We start from the raw sequence: 23,228 nt of genomic DNA, 5'->3' as shown, positions 1-23,228 counted from the left end.
AAGTCAATGGAACCAGAATTTCTTCAGTCATTTTGGGCCGTTTCTTTTGGTCCATTCATCATGAAATTTACACACAATGTAAAGAGTAACGGGTATTTTTCAAACCATGTCAAAAACAGAAAAATGAAAAACAGTAAAAAAAACAATATATATTACATTCATTGTATATACATACAGTGAGTAGGGTAAATGAATGTATTTATTAAAGTAAACTGATGTTGTGTTGGCTTCTTATTCAGAGCTCGTTTGAAATTTGTTGCACCCTAATGTAACTGCAGCACCATTTAAGGTGGAATAAAAATTCTAATAAAAAGCTGGAAAATAAGAAGCTAAGAAGCCTTCAGCTTTATATATAAAAAAACATCTCCAAAATGATAAGTTTAAAAGGAAACAACCTACTGTACTTTTAATGTAAGTCAATGGAACCAGACTTTTTTTCTGGAAGTAATTTTGGGACATTTCTTTTGATGCATTCATATATATATATATATATAAACATATATGAATGCACCAAAATGACTTGGAAAAAAGTCTGGTTCCATTGACTTACATTAAAAGTAAAGGATATATATATATATATATATATATATATATATACACACACACACATATATTGATACTTACTTATATATTTAACGCACATAGGACATAATGTCCTGAGACTGAATAAAAACAAACCTGTGTGTGTTTGTTTGTGTCTGTTGTGAGAATCGATCAAAGAAGCAACAGTTTCACTCACTTACACACAAATACATTCTCTCTCTCTGTCACACACACACACACACACACACACTCACACACACACACACACACACACACACACACACTTACACACACTTAAACACACTCTCACTCCTCACTGCGGGAAACAGAGGCGTTGGCACAGATATATCAGCCAAACCTTCTGTGAACTTGGCTGCTCCAAAGCCTATTAAGAGTCACTAATCTAAAAGCTGGCGGAGGACACTCTACCTTGGCCTGGTTGGCACTGTCTCTCTCTCCTCTCCCTCTTTCTCTCCTTCTCTCTCTCACTCTCTCTGCCAGGGCCACGCCACAGATTATGCAAATCCAATCGCGATGCCCCCCCACCCCTCATTCGGCTCCCCGTTCCTTTTAGGCCACATCCAGGCATCGAAGAAAAAATGAATAAAGAGATAAAAGAGGGTGATGGAGGGGAGAAGGAAAAAAAACAAGACAGAGATCAGGGTGAGAGAGAAAAGTAAATGACAAAAGGGTCAAAAGAAGAGCTGGCGGACCGAGAGAGGAGGTAAACAAATAAATAAATCATTTGTGGATGCTGAGTGTTGAGCGCAGAGAGAGTTTCTCGTGAGAGAGCTGCTGGTGGAGACACAGATTAAGTTACACTTTCAATGGAGATTATGGGCTCAAAAGCCTTTTTCTGGCCCAGGACTAGGCTTTTAATCTGTGCCCTGAAAAACAAACCCAAAAGCAGCTCCATTTGTTTAGCAGAATGAGTTGTGTTATGACAGTTGAAGAGAGTGAAGAATAGAAGGAAGGAACAAGAAAAAAAGAAACCAGATGAGTTCAACAGGAACAGACTGAGAAAGAGTGAAAGAAAGGGATAAAGGGATAAGAAAGATAGACAGGCTGAAGTTAAGAAAGTGGAAGAAAGAAAAACGTCAAAAGAGGCAGGCAGGCAGATAGATAGATAGATAGATAGATAGATAGATAGATAGATAGAGACAGAAAAACAGAGACAGATAGATAGACAGACAGACAGATAGACAGATAGATAGACAGATAGATAGACAGACAGAGAGATAGACAGATAGATAGACAGATAGACAGATAGATAGACAAATAGACAGACAGATAGATAGATAGATAGATAGATAGATAGATAGATAGATAGATAAATAGATAAACATACAGATATAGATAGATAGACAGACAGACAGACAGATAGAGACAGATAGATAGATAGATAGATAGATAGAGAGAGACAGACAGATAGAGAGAGAGACAGAGAGATAGACTGATAGACAGATAGATAGACAGACAGACAGATAGATAGATAGATAGATAGATAGATAGATAGATAGAGAGACAGAGAGAAAGACAGACAGATAGATAGACAGACAGATAGATAGACAGACAGACAGACAGACAGATAGATAGATAGACAGACAGATAGACAGACAGACAGACAGATAGATAGACAGACAGACAGACAGATAGATAGATAGACAGACAGATAGATAGACAGACAGACAGACAGATAGATAGATAGATAGATAGATAGATAGATAGACAGACAGAGAGATAGAGAGACAGAAAGACAGATAGATAGATAGAGTGACAGACAGATAGAGAGAGAGACAGAGAGATAGATAGATAGAGAGACAGATAGATAGAGACAGGCAGATAGAGAGAGAGAGAGAGAGAGAGAGAGAGAGATAGAGAGACAGATAGATAGATAGATAGATAGAGAGACAGATAGATAGATAGACAGACAGACAGACAGACAGACAGAGAGACAGACAGAAAGACAGATAGATAGATAGAGTGACAGACAGATAGAGAGAGAGACAGAGAGATAGATAGATAGAGAGACAGGCAGATAGAGAGAGAGACAGAGAGATAGATAGAGAGACAGATAGATAGAGAGATAGATAGATAGATAGACAGACAGACAGACAGACAGAGATAGATAGATAGAGAGACAGATAGATAGAGAGACAGATAGATAGATAGAGATAGATAGATAGACAGACAGACAGACAGACAGACAGAGAGATAGATAGAGAGACAGACAGAGAGAGAGAGATAGATAGATAGAGAGATAGATAGATAGATAGAGAGACAGATAGAGAGAGAGACAGATACATAGATAGAGAGACAGATAGATAGATAGATAGAGAGACAGATAGATAGACAGACAGACAGACAGACAGACAGAGAGATAGATAGAGAGAGACAGAGAGACAGACAGAGTGCCATGGGAACGTGTAAGAGGGCGAGAGTGAGGAGCTCAGAGAGCCTCACCGTGCCAGCCCTCCTCAGCCCAAACACATTGTTATTCATGGGGGGAGCAGAGAGAACAGGCTTGTTAACTTGCACAATTAAGGCATCATTTGCCAAGAGAAAGGGCTACTTTCCGATCTCATTGTCTTAGAGGACAAAAGAGTTCGAAAGCCCCCTGATCTGTGCCGGAGAGGGGAGGGGGCGTCCTGTGAGCCGCACAAGGGCTGCTTGTGTCACAGGGGCTGACTGTGGGAGACACAGGGCAGAGGAACGCAAGGAGAAATGCAGAGATTTAGCATGGTGGTAAAGCACAATGAGGAGTGATCTTCATCACAGCCTGAGTGCACACAGACTGCATGTTTGTTTGTGTGATTGCTGTTGCTGGGGGTGTGGTGGGGGGTTTGAAGTGGCCTATAAATTTCATTACTAACTGGACTGGAGCGCTGACACAATAACATTAAAACTAGGAAGAAAACTTGCAAAAAAGTCTTAAAATGTTGATACTTTGCATTTTTATATCGCTGCTGTTGGAACAAAACCTCATATCTCCAAAATAGTAACTTTACAGGAGAAGGAAAAAACACACCTTACTTTTAATGTAAGTCAATGGAACCAGACTTTTTCCAAGTATTTTTGGGCCGTTTCTTTTGGTCCATTCATCATCAAATTTACAAACAAAGTAAAGGCCAACAGGCATTTTCACATTATATCAGAAACTGAAAAACGACAAAAATGGAGTTACGAGGTTTTCTTCCGACAGCAGCGATATGTAAGCATAAGAACAAGCGTGTGCGTTTTTATAGCCCATTTCTGCAGGCCCTCTAGTGGCCAGCAGGATTGACTCAATGGTTATTTTAATTCATATAATCAAACTAAATAGTTAAATTCAAAATATTGTGATATTTTCCTAAATTTCCTATATATTTAAAAGTATTAGAATTCAGGGCTGAACAAATGGACCTCAAAAACAGGCTGAAATCTTGTTCCTACTTTGAAGTGGGGTGTAATAAACATACATAAACGTCTTGTCTTTTTCAGTAAAACAGCTCATGGCAGTTAAAAATCTGAGAATACAGACTGGGTAATTTTCCTGATGTAACCATTTAGCTGAATTACTCAGTCTGATAATTAACTTAAAGGGTGGAACTTCTCAAGTATTTACAGAAATGTACAAAACATAAAATGTACATCTTGTGTACCTCCTGAGCAGTTGGTACATGTCCTCCTGAGTGAGTCTTCTGGTGTTTTTCTCATCCAGCTCCTCAAACTCCCTCACCACGTCTCTGTACTGCTGGGCTACAATCCTCCTGATCAGCCTGGAGAGCTGAAACACACAAAGCCGCTTATTTCTACCTGTATTTCTGAGATAAAACCTCTTTTCAAATCACACCACCATGCACTCCTAAAACAGATGGTTCTTCAACGGTTCTTCAGTAAAGAAAATGGTTCTATACACAACAAAGAACACTCAAAGAACCTTTTGCATGATTAAAGGGTTTCTTTACATCATGAAAGAGTTCTTCAGATTGATGGACAATGTGCATGAACGTGCTATAGATGGTTCTACAAAGAAAACGGTCCTTCTATTGTTACAAGCTTGACATCATCACTGTAGAAGAACCTTTTCTGGTGCTATACAGAACCATCTACAGCACGTTCTCCATCAACCGGAAGAACCCTTTCATGATGCAAAGAACCCTTTAATCATACAATAGGTTTTTTGAGTGTTCATGGTTCTATATAGAACCATTTTCTTACTAAAGAACCCTTGAAGAACCATTTCTTTTAAGAGAGTGCAATATTGTAAAACTGTGCTCCAAATATTATTTCAGAGACGTACTTTTAAACCTCTTAACAGATTGTAAACATCATGCTGTGGAGTTTAACACGTTACAGAGTGACCGCACAGAGCAGAGGCGTCCCTACAAGGTATTATGGGCCAGATCCACAAAACTCAGTGGCAAATAAGAGCTGTTCATAAAGGCACCATGGCGGTGATTTGTCCACCGGTGTCTTTTTAATGCTGTGGTGTTCTGGACAAGAGCCAATCAAAATCCACATGTACCTGAGGTCATACATGTTAAAGACTCAGGCCATGTGAAACTCTGATTGGCTGCCAAAATAAATAAGATGTAAGAAACAAAAACAAAGAAACAAAGAAAACCAAAAAGAAACAGTTATGAATTTTAAGGGATAAAGTGCTGGCAAACTACGGTAAATTGTTTGGTAAAGATGCATTTAACTGTTCAAGAAACAAAGTTACATAAAATGTTGTTGATACTAGAGAAAATGAGATGTATCTTAAAGTCTAATTACAACATCTTAAAATTCGGAATTATATTTTAGCATGTAAAATTTCATTTCCCATCAATAAGAATTCGAACATTTTTCCAGTTCAAAATAATTGCAGTAATTTAATATGTAAACGTATCGATTTTATACACACAATTAAAAATTTAATTCTCATGATGAAAGTCTAATTTTTATGGCCGCTGTTTTAGTTTTTATTTCCTTTTTATTTTTCTTGATCTCCACCTTAAAATTACACTAGTAATTATAAATATTATATTTTGTCTAGTAAAAAATTCAATGTTTACTTCTAAGAAATGAATTTGTGTAAATTGAATTTCTTTGTAAAATTTAATGTAAATTGAAAAACAGGATTGAAAGCTAAAACTGCCAACAGTCAAATCAATTCAAACATGTAATCAGAATTAAATTACTGTTCACTCATTTGGATTATAAGGTAATCCTACTCTCCCCACACAGGAGGGGGATTCACAAAACATTGAATTTGAAGCAGGAAGAAGAGGCTGGTTTAAGTGCAGTGCGAATACGAAATCCTGCTCTAGCTAGTCTTCTTCCTCTTTGTGTTCTCCTACAACAGAACTTTCAAGGTTTCCCAGGGAAAATTACCAGGAAAGATATTCATTTTTGCTCAGCTGTGTCATGTTATGAATCTCTACCACCACATGTAAATGTGTAAATGGCAAAACCTCACGTTGCGCAAGCGGTAAAACACATTTATGAATGAGCAAACGTGCTACTGATACGCTCCTCGCTCTTAACGACAAGGCAAGTACAAGCGCATCTTATGAATCTGGCCCAAAATGCATAACAGACCCCCCAACAATAAGAAATGTTAAAACATATAACCTCTTAAAAAGAGTCCAGTCTTTCTAGAGCACTACAAACATTCACCTGGAAATTCAGTCGTTATACTGTTCTCATCGGTAAAATATTTCATGCTAAACAATATAAAAACCATAAAGAATTCATTGCACATCTGCAATAATTGTTTATGTAAATGAGACTTAGCTGTCCTTGTTCAAGAGAACGTCTGAAGAAAAATATTAGGTCAAAAATGCCTGTGAAAACATGTAAACCCATGCTGTGCATACAGAAATGAATAATTCATAGGTTTGATAGACACGTAGGAATACTGACATTTTGTAAGTAAAAATTTAGAAACATGTTTTTTCATAACCGACTGAAGGATTAGTTTACAAAGACTAGAAGAAAATAAGAAAAAGTACAATTTCCAGCAAATTAATCTGTGTCAACTAAATTTACTGTCAGGAGTTCATGTACTGCTAGTTTAAGCCTACGTTCACATTACCAGGTTGAAGTGGCACAAATCCGATTTATTTTGCCCTAATGTGACTCAGATCTGATGTTTTCAGGGCTGTGTGGACACAAATCTGATCTTTTCAAATCCGACCTGAACCACATTCATATGTGGTCCTAGATCGGATACCTATCCGATTTGTGGCCATGCGACCTTAATGTGATGCTCAGATCGGAACTCGTGCTTTTTTTTCCACCATCATTCAGCGTTACCATGGCAGCAGCGCCGAACAGAAGTTAAAGCCTGTAAACAGTGGAAAAGCAGCTCATCGCACCTTTTTCTCCTTCGTCTCGCTCTAATAATGAAGCTGAGAGCTGATCAGAGTTAATGATCTTCTCAGCGAAGCTCGTTCTGCTCGTTAGTTTGTGCTGATGATGAACGTGATTCATTTACGTGACGTTACTGAGTAGGATGAGCTCATGAGGGTCGTTTCTGGACGCCGGTTCGTCACATTAATGACAGATTTGAATCACTTACCTAAACGAGTGTGAACCATCCTGTCAGAGAGATCGGATCTGAGCAAAGCATCAGATTTGATCAACGAGGCTTGTAATGTGAACGTAGCCCAAGTTTATTTTTGTTGTTGTGCAGTGAAATTGTATTGTTCTTATACAGCTATGTTATTTTTCAGCTAGTCGATCCTCATTAAATTACTCCAGGACAGCTGCCTGTCTAGAATAATCTCTGAATTCAAAACTGGGACATCTTTTGTGGTTGCCAGCCTCAAAAAAGTCCTGATTATCTGGAAGTGCAAGCCAGGCTTAAGGCGGTGACTTCCATTACCCCATATTCTCATTCAGGCCAAGTGCATATCAGACAAGGTAAGCACAGCACAGTTTCTTTATTACCTGATATTGTTATGACTGCCTGTTTGATTCCTGTTTTTCGACAGGGGACCTGAACATACTTTCACAACTGCTTTCACAATATGAGGCATACCTCACTGACACTCCGATCTTTTCCCACCATGTTTTTCTCCTCTTCCTCTTCTGGGCCTTCCTCTGAGAAATCAGGATGTCCAGCAGTCTTGCCAGCTTCAAAGAGGCTAGGAACTCCTTTTCTAAATAGAGAAAGAGAGAAAAACGTTTGTACTTTTGGAATATTTGGTGCATTCTTCAGAAGAGCTCACAGAAAAAGCGGCCACGTATTAGAACAAGTCCGTCTTCCTTCAAAGAGCACAGATTGGGCAGCGCTGTGTACTGAAATTCCCGGAATTCCAAAAGGCAGAGATTGGTTTACTTCCATGAACATGACAAATCGTCGGACACAACTACAAAAAAAAATGACTAAAACTTACTGTTTTCTTTTTTGAACACACAAACAGTGATACCTGGTTGAATAATTAAAAGTGCAAATATTTAATTTAATTTGCATAATTTTTTTTGTTTTTAAATGCATTTTAGTAAGTGAAGTAACCACATCCCCATTTTCACATTATCTCACTCTCAAGCCCAACACACTGACCATTACTACGAATTATTAAAACATATATTTTTAAAAATACAGCATTTTCCAATTTTATCTCTTTATCACAGCTACTGAGGTTTATCAGATTATCTGCATGATGATTATGACTATTAAAACATGATGGACATGCTTTGAGGCTGTTAGCAGTGCTACAGGAGATGACGGCGCAGGACAGAAGGGGTCAAGCTGCTATTAAGACAGATAAATAGAGAGATATATTTTTAGAGAGGTCCTAAATGCCCTGGTAGTCCTGACGGAGGGCGAGAGGAAGCACGTGAGAAACCACAGCCGGGTTAATGTGCTCCCTGTGCGCTTGGCTGGTCTGATCCGTGCCAGTGCGAGTGACCAGCAGGGCTGTGCTCTTTTGTCCTGGGAAAAGCCCGGACACTCCCAGGCCTGGGACCAGTGTCCCAGGACACAACAGAGGCCACTGCAGGGCGGTGTGGGCGGACCACTGGCTGGAGAGGTCATGGACGGGAGAAGGGAGAAACGCGCTCGGGGTAAGAGAGGGAGAGATGTCAGGGATGGAAAGAAAAGAGAAAAAGAGGGATAAGGAAAAAAGGGGAGTGGAATGAAAACAGAGAGGGAGGAAGATCAGAGGTGGACGGTGATTGTAGCTGAGTGCACTTAGAGGCAGTGACACTGACTGACCCACGCCACAAGAGGTTTGCGTGCATGTGCATTAGAGAGTGAGTGTGTGTTAGTGTTTAATCCATAGTTCAGCATACTGTACTGACAAACTCTTACCTATATGATGGGTAAACGTATGTAGCGTAGCTTAAAAGAGTGGAACACGGCTCTATATCGTTCCTGCCCATCATCACACAATGTTGCTTCAAGGCAACATACTTCAAAAGGACCCCTGCACACATTTTTTTGTAATAATTATATGATATGAAATAATTATATATTTGTAATGATTATATGATATGAAAAAATAAATCAAGGACCGTTTTATACAAGAAAGTCAATTGAATTTTTTTTTAAATTGCTCTCACAATGCTAACAGTAGAGTCAGTTAAAGTCCCTTAGTGCTGATTGTCACAGCCGCCTCTTCGACTTGCTTTGATTTGAAGACATTACTAATCTTTACCGGCACTTCATTCTTTTGTTTTGTAGCCGTCACTCACTGTAGCCTATACTGATATCAAGACAACAGTGCGTTTAATCTGCTGCCAGAATCCTATGAAGGTTTGCCCCTGGCCTGATTGATTAACCCCTTAAAATCCCAGGAATGTTACATGCTAAGGCTTATTATTCAGAGACTACAGGGACTTTGATGCAAACTGGCTGAGCCATTCTTAGGTTGAAGAAGTATAATAAAATGGCAGGCCCTGGAAATTCAAGAGGTGAAATTCAAATGTGTGCATAGTTAAACCGGTCGTTCATAAAGAAGCAGAGGTCGAGTAAGTTTATCTTTATTGCACTGATTGTGATACGGGTGGACCCAGCATGGATGAAAGTTGCGTTGAGCATCTTATTTTTCAAGCAAAATGGCTTAATATACTAAAACAACTAAAACAAACTTCTCTCGCATCTTACCGGTCATACACACTTTCTCATGGCAACAGAATAAAACTGTAACCCAAAAACAAAGTTAGTTTTAGATTCTCTCTATTGAAACTGATGATAAGGAAAAGCTTAATATGACTTCATGTGATAAAACAACAACATTTTGGTCACATCATAATGGTCACGAATACTGTCTACTGGTAAAAGTATGAGAGCGTCAGGAGAAAGCATGAAATATTATGCTGAAGTTTTTCCTCTCCATTAAAACCATTTTAAGGAAACTGCTGTACATTATAAGGAAATGTGGCTTGTAGTGACATATAAAAACGTCTCTGCCTTCACCTTTTTGTGCAGTGGACAGAATTTATGGGAAAAATTCGAGATCCTTGATGCATTAAGATACGTTAAGCAATCTTCGTATAGTCGGTTTCAGTGGAGGTTTCAATAGAGATGTCGACGAACTGTAAAATTAGAGTTGCTATCTCATTGTTTTGTAAGTTAACCCTTTGTTCAGCCTTTAGAACATCCCAAACAATATAAACTGGATAAGAAATTCATACCAAGAACCAAGAACAGATATCAATTTTATGCTGTGGAAATCTAGTTAAGGTTTACAACATAAAACATGTCAGTCTATGGAACTCATTCTTCAGTATATGATCACAGTAATTAGCAGCTAAGAGTCTTAACATCCACTTGAAGTGATCCAGGCTGAACAGCAACAGCAGCCAGATGGACGGAGGGTCTCAGACCCTGCTGACCCACTACAGCCACCACAGCAGGACACCGCTGTCCTACAACACCACCACAAAATCAGCACAGCAGGGTCCTGTACAGGCACCAGCTCATCGCCAGACCACCGGTGAACACACACAGGCCTCTGCCTGCGCAAGACTGACAGGTTATCTTTTTGTGCCTCATCAATGTACAAGTAGGTAAAGTAAAACAACAGCTATCTTAAACCTTCCCTGATAATGTCCATAAACAACCATCTACCATCATTACGCATTCTACAGTCCCCTATCAGCCAGATGAAATCCAGTTCATTCATTATAAGCCCACTCTAAGCGTAGGTTTGTCATCTCTGTGATTAACACAAGCTTAGACTTCAATAGTACTTTAGTCTTGATTTTCAGGCTATAAGCATTGTTATTATTTATTTTACATAAAAAAATAAACACAGCTAACTTTGTGGTCAGAATATCTTGCGTATGTTGTTAATACAAGACAATCTTACATCATTTACATCACCAAATAAGTAAATAAATGCCATCCCCCTATATCATTTATTGTCCTTTGGTTCTTAAATTGGCTTATAAACGTCTTCAGGGGAACATAAGGCTCTTTGAGCGCTTTAGAAAGCTCGAAATCCCCCACTCTAGTTCTCAGGGAAGGACTTTTTTTTCCACCAAATTGTTTAAAACTACTCACTGATACAACAGCAAAAAGTCCATTGGATAAAGTTTTGACCCTGCCCTCCTTCAGTCTCACTCACACAGATCTGAGACCAGTGTCTCCTCTCCAAATCAAAACTTAAAGCGTTAGAAAAGACACAGCACAGCTGATCTGAGGCCAGTTTGAAATGGAATTTTCTGTCGGTCCTCAGATAAAGAAGCTTTCGGGAGAAAGGTTTGTCTCTCCCCATCACGTCAGCGTGCGAGGAATGTCCTCTGCCAACAGAAGCCTCTAATCCAATCACGCTGCCATTAACTCGCCGTAGCAGTGATTACATGAAAGAAAGTAGTGTCAGTGCAGAACGAATGTGCCAGAATGAAGTTTTGCTGCTATAAAAGGCCGCCATTCAATCAAGTCGAGGTAAAAAATGCCACAGAACCAACGACATGAAGACAAACTCGCTGCGACACACAAACAGTGCGACTGCCAAAGTCTTCTTATTTCACATTGTTTGCTGCCCAAAGCTTCCAGATTTTGCACAAAACGCTCATTCATAGCTCTAACCACAACTGTTACTTCAGCCTCGGACGCTTAAGAAACCTCTGAGGCCTGTTTGTGTCCGACTGACCAAAGTTAAAGGTAAAGTTAAACGCAACATACCAGGGACACAACTTTCAGACACAGCAAACGTAAATAATCTCACTGGTACAAAGAGTTATGGTCATCTGATTAGAGGTATTAGCAAATACCAACAAATGTTAAAACTAACAGTTTTTAATTACGCAATTATTTATGCAGGAAAAACTGTCAACAAATCAGTGGCTCGTTCTCTTCTCGTTTTATATATGCTTCATGCGTACGTCCCTCACATATGGGTCAAATCCATAAAAAGTATAAATAAAATAATAATTTAAGGCCATGTGGATCACTGTCATGGGAATCGCTAACATTGGTGAGAAAAATCAGATAAAATTCACAGGCTCCACATTCTACACAGCTCCAATCAGCATATGATCACAGTCAAAGTTACATGTATAGCACTTAAACTCTCTGTGTAACTTTTTGTTGATTCAGTGTTCAAATTATTCAGAAAGTTTCTGGTAAATCATATAGATCAAGTAATGAACCAGTGTACAACTTTATAGGAGAAGGTAAAAACCTAGTTTAAAAAACCTATTTTATTTTTAATGCAAGTCAATGGAACCCAACTGGAAAAATGGAAAAATGGAAAAGTCATTTTGGGTCGTTTCTTTTGGTCCATCTCTCATTAAATTTACATACAATGTAAAGAACAACAGACATTTTTAAATTATGTCAAAAACTGAAAAATCGAGGTTTTCTTCCGACAGCAGCGACATATATATATATATATATATGCGTATGTATATGTGTATATGTATCTTATATTTATATGTATAACTATAAAATTGTTCCCCAATGTAAAATTGTTATGTCAGGTACCTTGTTTCTTAGAGATGTGACATAGGACATATATATGTATCTCCTATGTAACATATGTATATATAAAGCCTGCAAAATGGTAACCTTTTGTGTAGAGATGCTTTATGATATCTGAATAATTCTGGTATTGGTAGATAACTTCTTTAAGAAAATTTTTAAGCAATGCTGGGCTACTATGCTCAAATGACAGATGAAATCAACATCAACATCCACAGATACACACATGACAAGAAGGGGATATTGGCATCATCCCACAAGACCCATATTAATGCATCCCTAAATTCATTTATCAATGTCATGGTAGCAAAAAAAAATTAATTATTTACACTTCCCTAAATGTACTTTGCATGGAAGGTGCAGCTAAATCCAAAACTGAAAATGAAGAATACGTATTATTTTAGCAAATAAATCAAAACACAATACAAATTCAACTCAACGTCAGCAACTCAATTAACAGCCACTGTTTGCTGTGATGTAACCATAAACAGGTAATCATGGAAATACACTGTCCCTTCACTCTCATATATCTCATTTACAATGGTCCTTTAAAGAACCTTCAATTGAAAATGGTTCTTCTTTCGCATCATTCCAAAGAACCCTTACTGGCACCTTTAGTATAGTGTAAAAGCAGCACTTTTAACACTAAACATTTAACTAAACTTTAACAAAATTTCTCATCTTTTCTTCTGAGATCGCCACGTGAAAAGACACGGTCTACAATCATCAACGCTTAAAAAGAGCACAAGGTCTTTCTTCAGTTCATTTTTCTGCTAATTAGAAAGAACAAACACACATTTCAACACGCGTTTAATCTTCTAGCTGTTTGTCTACAGGCACTGGAGTCATGTTCAAGCACCACTCCAGCTCACGAGGATCTAGTATTCGCAAAAACAGAGTGTTGTAGACACGAACGAGCGACGGGTTTCACTCCCCACGTTCCCACTGTTCTCCGCAGTCTGAGAGAGAAGGATTTGTGGGGAAAGAAAAAAAAGAGAAAAGGCAGAGACTGAGAGACGGATCGGGAGAAAAGAATGATCCCCGTCACTCGCGGAGACAAGACACCCTAAGAGATAACGGACGGATGAATGAGTGGCTTATTTCTCTCTTTCTTTGGTCCCGTGCGAGGAGAGAGGGATAGATGGACGGACGGAGAGAGGGAGGGAATAAGCCATGGGAGGGAAAGGAGGAGAATGACTAGATGCACGTTTATCTCCTGTCTGCCTAATCTGGGCCACCATCTGAGAGGAGAGGTGTGTGTGTGTGAGAAAATGTGTGAGTGACGATACAAGGACCAAAAGACCTGCCTCCAGCAAGCTATGAGCGTGTGTGTGCTTGTGTGTGTGTGCTTGTGTGTGTGTGTGTGTGTGTGTGTGTGTGTTTGTTTTCATACATATTCAGGACAAAAAAGTCTTGACTTTCTAGGAAACACAGACAAAAGCAGAGAAAGTCTGTTTGACTGTACAACTGTAAATGTATTTTGTTATCTGCTTTGTGTTGTGAGCTCCTGAATAACCAAACACAGACTCCTTGTATGTAAACATTTTGGCCAGTAAATTGTGGAAAAAGTGATTTTTCCAAAAGCTCTGTGTTATTTTTTAAAATTAAAAGAGCAAAACTACTTCAGTTTAGTTAGTGATGTTAAAGTTATGGCTAAGTTTGGAGTCAGACTTAGGAAACTATTACGTATAGATACCTACATCCATAATGTAATAATATGTAATATGTCATTTATAGGGACGTATTACATTTAAGTACTCACACACATGTACTTCATATGGACATTATTATTACCTATAGACACTTACATATAGTGTTGTACAGAAACGGGCACTTGAGAGAATCAGTTTAAAAAAGTGAAATATTTATTTTAGCATTTATTTGCTTAGAAAACTTTAATACTAGAGTAAATACAAATTAGATAATTCAGTACATACTGGTTATATGTATGTCATTGTGTTTGTTTAACCTTTTCCAACTATCTGCTCATGGCAGCACAGTATTATTTGCAGTTACCAACCATTTTTGTCTAATTAATTCATATTTATATTTTTTATGACTATTATTTTAGACTTATAGTAAATTGCATTTTTCAACGTCTAACAACATCACACTCAACTTGTACAACGTCAAAAAAAAAAAACAAACACCAGGGGGAATAAGCCAACATACAAACTGCGATAACTGCAAATTACGCATCATATTCCTCACAGATACTCCAATGAAGAAAGATAATAATAATAATAATAATAATAATAATTAGTTAAATAAATAATAACAGGACCTACTAAGTGTTTCATCCTTAACTCCGTTTATACCTATGTAAATATTTTTCTCATTTCCGATATTTATCTATTATCTCCTGTCCTAAACATCCTATAGGACATCCGTTCAGAGGCTGACTTACACCCCCACAAACATGATTTGTCTTCCCATCATAATACCAGTATGGATCCCATCAGCTACGGGCTTATGACAGTGAGCTAAGACAGAAAATGGGATTTCTGTTATTTTCAATATATGCTCATGAACACTCAGCCAAAACTGCTGGACTTTAGACCAGGACCACAGAGCACGTATCAAACTATCGTCCCCATCTTGGCAACACAGCCAACATTCGGATGATTTTGTAAAGCCAAAATTCATATTTACATTAAATCAGGTGTGCTGGGATTAAATTTAAGAAGTCCATGTGAAGGCTGGAAGAAGTCGGGAACCAAACCTGTGTTCTTCTAACTAGTTCCCAAGGTACCAGCTACTTTTAATAAAACAGAAATTCGTATTACTTTTTTCAGCATCAATGTTTACTTGTATTTATTCTAAGGTTATCTAGTGTTTCTACTGGCAGAAACACACACTGTCAAGACAGATGGTTGAAACAATTTGCCAATAGATAATATATATAGACTATGTGTTTGACCCCACATACTGACATTATATAAAAACAAACCCGTGTGTGCGTGAGGCTCTGGGGAAAAGGGTAGAACAGCAGAACAGACAAGACTTTCTCTGCCTTCTATTGAGTTTGACTGCTAACTGTATCTGTTTTTTAGTTCTTCCTCTTCCTCACTCTCATGGTTGGAGGGGAAGTCATATTGTGTGTGTGTTTGTGTGTGTATTTAGCTCTTTGTAGGGACTAAATGTCACCAGGGTGACGAGATGACAGAAAAAACCCGGGGATGTTTGGCTGGTTCGCGGTTGTTTCTGGCATTGGTGTAGTGATAACCAAGACTGACTGAACCAAGAGGATCGACTGTGTACCAGCGACAAACTTTTTTTTGTCTTCTGCTTTGTCATGGGTGGCGTTAGCATCTCCAAAAGCAGCTCAAATAGGGCTCAAACTACGTTACAGACATCCGAATTCAAAAGGTCTTCAAACGTTCCATCTAATGAATGACGAGGTGAAACACTCCTTGCTCATTTCACCCTTCCAAAATAGAAAATAGCCCACAAAAGTTTGGCCATTTTGTGAGGAGCAACTGATTGTGAGGAGCATTCTGGCTGTTTGTTCGGAAAAAAATAACTGTGTATATTTTGCATTTTTGTCTTGTTCATTCGCAGAAAGCAAACAGAAGTACATGGAAACACCACAACAAGACACTAATACCCACTGAATTAGATAGCATGTCTTTTAAGCATAATCTGCGGCCAGAAATCCTCACTGTTTTTTGCTTAAGGTTTAAGATTTACCTCAGACAGTAAACGTCAGTACATTCTCATGGATGTTTGACTATGTAAAATAGCTGTAAATCACATAAAATCAGATTAGTTGTTGTCTTTTGAAGTTAAAGTTCGGTTTGGGTGGAGCACAGCAGCCTTTAGCTACAGTCAGAAAAACCCTAAAAAGACTGAAATACAAACTAGCGTGTATGAGTGCGTGTGTGTGCGTGTGCGTGTCCACCTCCCTACAGCTGCAGGCTGGGCGGATTACCCGTCATACACACGGCCACTTTACACAAGTCGCTCTTTGAACAAAAGTCATGGATGGTATTAATGAGATGGTAATCCAGAGCCGTTTTCCCCCTGACAGAGGCAGAATGTGTTGAGCCGTCCCGACCCACCCCAACACTGTGGCCATTGTGCCGGCCGCTGGGCTGAGGCCTGGACCCAGTTTAAGCGGTTATCCTCTCTGTCGTTGAGCCCGCCTCAATATCCCCCCGGTCCCCATGAATAAAAATTAAAGCCCTGAATGGGTGGAGAGAAAAAGAGACAGAGAAGGGGAAAAAACAAAATGTTTCTTTGCGGACATCGTGGAGCACGGTGGGCTTTTTGTGGCTTTGGGTTCCCACCAGAAAATCTGACAAAGTCTCATCCACTGACTGTGCTCTCTCTCTCTCTCTCTCTCTATGTCTCTCTCAAAAAGGGACCACACAAACACTGAGGGGGGTCCTGAAGAATTAGGAAGTAAGGGAAGTTGGTTGTTTAAAAATAAGTATGGCTAAGAGAAGAGAAGAGAGGAGAAGAGAAAAGAAGAGAGGAGAAGAGAAGAGAAGGGAAGAGAAGAGAAGGGAAGAGGACAATGCCAAGAAGAGAATGATACAAAAAGAAAAAAAGAAGAAGAGAGGATGATACCAGTAGAAGAAAAGAGGAAAAGAGATTGATACCAAAAGAAGAGAAGAGAAGAGGTCAATGGCAAGAGAAGAGAATGATACCAAGAGAGGAGATGACAAAAGAAGAAAAGAGAAGAGAAGAGAAGAGAAGAGAAGAGAAGAGAAGAGAAGGGGATGATACCAAGAGAAGATAATACCAAGAGAAGAGAAGAGAAGAGAAGAGAAGAGAAGAGAAGACAATGATACCAAGAGAAGAGGAGAAGAGAAGAGAATGATACCAAGAGAAGAGGAGCAGAGAAGAGAATGATACCAAGAGAAGAGGAGAAGAGAATGATACCAAGAGAAGAGGAGAAGAGAATGATACCAAGAGAAGAGAAGAGAAGAGAAGAGAATGATACCAAGACAAGAGAAGAGAAGAGAAGAGAAGAGAAGAGAAGAGGACGATACCAAGAGAAGACGATATCTAGAGTAGAGAAGAGACGAGAAAAGAGAAGTTGATACCAAGAGAAGAGAAAAGATGAATGAAAGAGTTCACATATGACGAGTTAGGATAGAATCTCAACACACTGACAGTGATTATTTACAGAATTGTAACGGTTCTAAATCGGTGCTCAACTTGAAATCAAATTTTTGATTTCAAATTGTAGGGGATTCAATTTAAATGGGGTCCTGGGTTGGATTCCTCTTTTATAGGAGCTTCTCTCTGACTTTATTTCTGTCTGGATCAGCCATGTTTGTGTTTTTCTGTCTGCTCCCCTGAGAAAATTACAGGCTGAACTGAACTGTTTCTCATCAAACTCAGCAGTGGTCTGGTCATTTTAGTCCTATTCAGATTCACATCTCTGTGATTTTCCAGGCCAACGTCGACTGGCTTCTGACCACGAAACGATGGACGCTTTGGAAGAGTCTCTAAACCATTTACTTGGTTTGGATGGTTGTATCCATCCACTCCACACTGGGAAAGCATTAGCAGGAGGGGTAAGGAAGTAGTCAAATGGGCAATTATAATAGCAGCTCCAGGTATGTTATACGTACAACATCGTCAGCTTTTAACAATAACACACGTGACGCAAACAAAATAGTAAATAGTGACTGTATTCATAGTACTCTATTACGTCATTAAAAACACCCCGCTGTCATTTTAGTAGGCAAGCTATACCTCTGACTATGATCTGACAGAGCTGGTCTCGTCACCATTGCTGCAGCCAGGTGGACCCTTTAGTGTCCAGGAAATGCTACAAGTAAAAATGTATACATATAGATATAAGATTAGCTTCTTATTCACCAACTTCTTATTAAAATTTTTTTATTCCACCTTAAATGGTGCTGCAACTGCATTAAAAGGCCTTAAACGTACAACAAATTTCAAACAAAAAGCTTCGAATAAGAAGCCAACATCAGCTTTCCTCAATAAAATGCATTAATATACCTCAACAAACGCATCCATAATCAAGAAATACAATAAACCTTTGCTTGGATTTGTTTAATGAGCAGCTAACAAGCAGCACAGCAGAGCCACTGGAGCTGCTGCACTGTTGAATGTGTCACCGATCTAACGTCGCATCCCAAATCACACACTTCTGTGCTTCACCTACTACACTACACGGTAAACAGTGGCTCATCAGATCTACTTAAAAAACTACTTATGTGGTGACAAGCAACTGAACTGGTTTTATTCAACTTGAAAAACTACACAGATTGAAAGAATCGTTCAAAGTATTTATTTAGGTTGAATAAAACTAGTTAATTTACTTGTTACCACATGAAGTAATTTTCTTAGATAGTTCTGAGGAGCCACTTTTTACAGTGTAATGAGGGCGGTTCTAATGGTATATGCGCTGTTTGTGGCGTACGATTTAGCGTGCTGATATGCAGTTCATGACACAGCAATAATAACTAAGCGGGAAAACCCAGCTTAGATTTCAGCTTTCATTTATCACTACAGCAATAGATCAAATAAAATATATCACCTAAATGTAAAACACTCAAATATATCTGTTCATACACTAAAAATGCTGAAAAAAGCGTGTTTTACTGCCTTTGCTGGATCAGTTATGGCTTTATCAGCTCATAACAAACCGCCCTTGCGCTCCAATCGGTTGAATTTGTATGTTTGGTCTTGCATAGTTTTCTCCTTTCTTATGAGCACATGAAAGTTTTAAAAGTTCACTCGAAAAGAAACAAAAATCTTTAGTCGAAGTGAAATAAGTGCCTCCTGATGAACTGATGGATGATTCTACTGAATTAGTTGCTGAACCACAAACCTATTTGAAAAAACAGGTAACACTGAAAGAAAAAAAATTATTCAAAAATACCGTCCAAAGTTTTCACGTCAATACCGAAACACAAAGAGTTTTAATCTGTGGGCGGAGCCTAATTTTAGCCACGCCCCTGCATTCTAGAGCAGAAAGTGAGGCTGCATTCCTGTCCCTCATGGCCACATGGTGAGCAGTTAGATCCATGCTTTGACAAAAACGTGCCCCAAAGTCTCAAAATCAGTGTGGAACATTACGAATTGTCACTACCGAAACACAGATTTTCCACAATCAATCAAACATTTTTGTTTTACTGAAAAATATGATGATTTTATGTGTAAACTGTTCAAAGCTGTGTCTGCTAGTCATGTACTGGCTAGCGTTTTTGAGTTCTGCTCAAAATGAGTTACAACTGTCACCACTGAAACAGTCACCACTGAAACATCTGGTAATATCTGGAAGTGTTATGATTGTTTTGGTAGTGATATGGTAGTGAGAGGTAATCTGATGGTGATAGTTGTATTTAATGTTTTGGTCACTCCAAGCGAAAGGATTTTAGTCTAAAAATAAAACGTGTTTTGAACTTTGACTTTGAACAAATGTGGCAGAATGACACGAAAAAAAAAACACTATCTATACTTTGTGCTTTAAATGGACAGAGACGCAGCTAGTTGTGTTACACTACGTGGGCTTATACAGGAAAAGGGAGGTGGACTGCACTGTGACTGATTTAAATGCTTTAAGTTAGACAAACATGTCAAAACTTTGAACCGAAGTAGAGACAATGCCACACAGGAACTGTGTGGCACCGAGATCAGCCTATTTTAGAATGCCAATGATTTAGCATTGATTAGTGCGAGAGAGAGAGAGAGAGAGTCCGGTGGTGTCATTGGTAAGGCCTGGAGGGTCTTTATAACAGTTCTAAAGTTTCCCTTTCTCTCCATTCAGGAGGTCCCTTGGAGCCCAGGCTTTTTCCCCCACTGTTGGTATTACAAAATCCCCATTCAATATAACCCTTGTCACCTGTCAACTAAGCCAGGCTGGTTTTCTAGGTCTTTATCCTCTACACACACACAGAAGAAAAAAAAAGTGAGGAGCTAAGCTTATTCGTCCACCTCCCCCCCACACCCCCCCCCTTCCAAAATCCAACCAATCCAACCTAGACACACACCACTGAAACCACATGTGTAGGATCTGTTACTCTTGCAGATTAAAATTCATTACCCTGTTCTTTTTAAGAAACGTTTACATTGCATCGGTTATTGTTGGTCATTCATTGGACGGTTGGGGGAGTTCTCATGAGCCCCCCACGGGTGGCCGACATCTAATCCCCAAATCCGACCTTGTAAATTCAACTATACCCAACCGTCTAAATCAAACTGCTCCATAAAAATTGTTCAGCAATTCATGCAATATTGTAGTATTTAGTAAACACAGCCACGTCTAAACATCTGATATCTAATACTGGAGTTTTTTAAAGAAAAATATCCACACATCTATATTTCATTCTAAATAAAAGCGTCAAATTTCCATCTTTACACATCACATTAACTATCAAAATGCTACCCATTAATATCACATTACATTTACTAACTATAAGAGCATTTATTTAGATTTTGTCATACTTTATAACAATGTTATGACTGCTACACTCTATTACTTATAACAACTCCCATTATTATCACATAACAATAATCACATTATTTTTTATTTATTTTTGCTACTGTGAACTTATCCATTCCACCTCAGAGCCAACAATTCTGTGAATGTTTCATTAATTACAATTGATTTGAAAGAACATACTTAAAAATGATGGTTCTCCAAGGGTTCTTTGGTAAAGGCAATGGCTCATGAGTTCTATATAGAAACATTTGCATGCTTACATAGTTCTTTGTCTGGTGAAATGGTTCTTCAGATGGAAGAATGCGTTAAAAATGGTTCTATATAGCACCAGAAAGGGTTCTGTTATTGTTACCATGTCAAGCTTGTAACAATAGCAGAACCCTTTTGGTGCTATACAGAAAGATATAAAACACATTCTCCATCAATTTGAAGAACCATTTTAACATGCAAAGAACTATGTAAGCATGCAAACGGTTCTAGATAGAACTCAAGAGCCATTGCCTTTGCTAAAGAACCCTTGAAGAACCATCATTTTAAGTGTGTAATACGTCCACAAATCAATGTTATTCAACAACGACATTGAACAATTCAGACAGAAGTGGTTGATCTCTTTTTAGCAATCTATGAGCAAAGAGCTCAAAGGTCAGAGACAAAAAATAAAAGGCATGAATGCAGTTCATTCTGGAAAATGTGATGAAATTTTGCTCTGTAATCTACTCTGACTCAATTTCAAGAAGAGAACTTAAGTCCAAAAAAGACTCAAAGGGGAGCAAACAGCCACCCCACAATAACACTAACAAAACAATCCCAAATATGGCTTGATTTCATTGATTCACTGATTATGTCTCGACTTAACTGACTGCCACTCAGTTGACTAGTTTCAATAATAGCTAAATAAACATATTATTGAAAAAAATATGAATAACGCTAATTGTTCATACAGAACATTTGATATTTTTAATAAAAACAGATTTGTGGCATTTTAGTTAACAAAAATGACAGTTTTCAAATGTTTCTAATAAAAAGTTCCTCTTCGAGTTCTGTTTTAAAGCAGATGAACTGATTTAACAACGTCAGATCTACATCACAAAGTAAATAATAAAGAACTTTCATCAAGCCATCAAGTAATCTACTGGTTGTTTTGACAATTAAGTGAGTAATCACTTTTTTTAAAATGACGAAAGAAGAAAAATGGACTGAACAAAAGTACAAAAAAAACCTGGAAAGCGATTAAAAAGAAAATCATTAAAAAAAAAATTAGTACTGTAGGAGTGATGTGCATATGTGTATATACATATATATATATATATATATATATATATATATATATATATGTTTTCTCTGGAAGAAAACCTTGTATCTCCATTTTTGTTGTTTTTCAGTTTTTGACATAATTTGAAAGTACCTGTTGTTCTTTACATTGTATGTAAATTTCATGATGAATGGATCAAAAGAAACGACCCAAAATCACTTGTAAAACCCTCTGGTTCCATTGACTTACATTAAAAGTATAGTAAGTTTTTCCTTCTCCTGTAAAGTTACCATTTTTGAGATATGAGGTTTTCTTATGACAACAGATGTATATATATATATATATATATACATATATATAGATAGATAGATAGATATACATATATATATTTTTAGTAAATAGTATTTATACATTTTACATGAAAAATATACTCGTCTAAAAATTATAAATCATTAGCAATTTCTTTGGTTATGGTTAAGACAACAATCACTAACGAGGCTAACTTAGCGACTGTTTTCTAGCTAATGGTAGGATTTCCCACGTAAAGGAACATGTGACTTAGTCATGGATTCCATAGTTTAGAGACAGATTTCGTAAATAGACGAAATTTTGATGCACTTGCTGTTTTAATCCAGAATTTGATTGAATCCATCACTGCAGTCAGAATAGAAGTGTGATGTGTGAGGTGCTCCAGTAAGTAATGCTGTACCTTGTGTCAAACGCTGCCATAAAAACGCCATACAGCACATTTCCGAGACGGTCAAGGGGCAGCCTGTCCACCAGCTGTTCAAACTCTCTGTCGGAAATCACCAGTCCAAACCTGCGGAGAGAGTTTGAGAGGTCAGTGAAGGGTCACCGAGAGGTCAATGCAGGACGAGAGTCCACTCATCTGAGCTGATCGGCGAAGAAGGCCGACAGCATACGCCACTCATTGACCCTCTTACACATTGCAGGGTCGGGAGGTCGAGAGGTCAACTGCCCTTTCCACCCAACCATGGCACAGAGCTGGACACACACTGACCAATCTCTCAATCGCACACCCAAACCCCTACCTCTCAATCACAGGATTAAACGTCTCTCTCTCACGTACACTCCTACAAACC

At 38.4% G+C, this 23,228-nt stretch overlaps 1 protein-coding gene across 1 annotated transcript in view; it reads right to left on the bottom strand.

The window, feature by feature from the left end:
* si:ch211-197n1.2 (EF-hand calcium-binding domain-containing protein 6) overlaps nucleotides 1-23,228 on the bottom strand; it is a 50,479-nt gene that overhangs the window by 6,660 nt on the left and 20,591 nt on the right. Inside the window, exons 11-13 of the mRNA XM_036582875.1 lie at nucleotides 22,835-22,945; nucleotides 7,553-7,673; nucleotides 4,185-4,309 (exon numbers count right to left, since the gene is read on the bottom strand). Of these exons, the coding sequence (XP_036438768.1) occupies nucleotides 4,185-4,309; nucleotides 7,553-7,673; nucleotides 22,835-22,945 (357 nt within the window). The remainder of the gene's footprint in view (nucleotides 1-4,184; nucleotides 4,310-7,552; nucleotides 7,674-22,834; nucleotides 22,946-23,228) is intronic.

Source organism: Colossoma macropomum, unplaced genomic scaffold (genome assembly GCF_904425465.1).
Source record: "Colossoma macropomum unplaced genomic scaffold, Colossoma_macropomum, whole genome shotgun sequence".
NCBI lineage: Eukaryota > Metazoa > Chordata > Actinopteri > Characiformes > Serrasalmidae > Colossoma > Colossoma macropomum.
The sequence above is the reverse complement of the archived record's forward strand: the minus strand, read 5'-3'. Positions and strand labels throughout refer to the sequence as shown.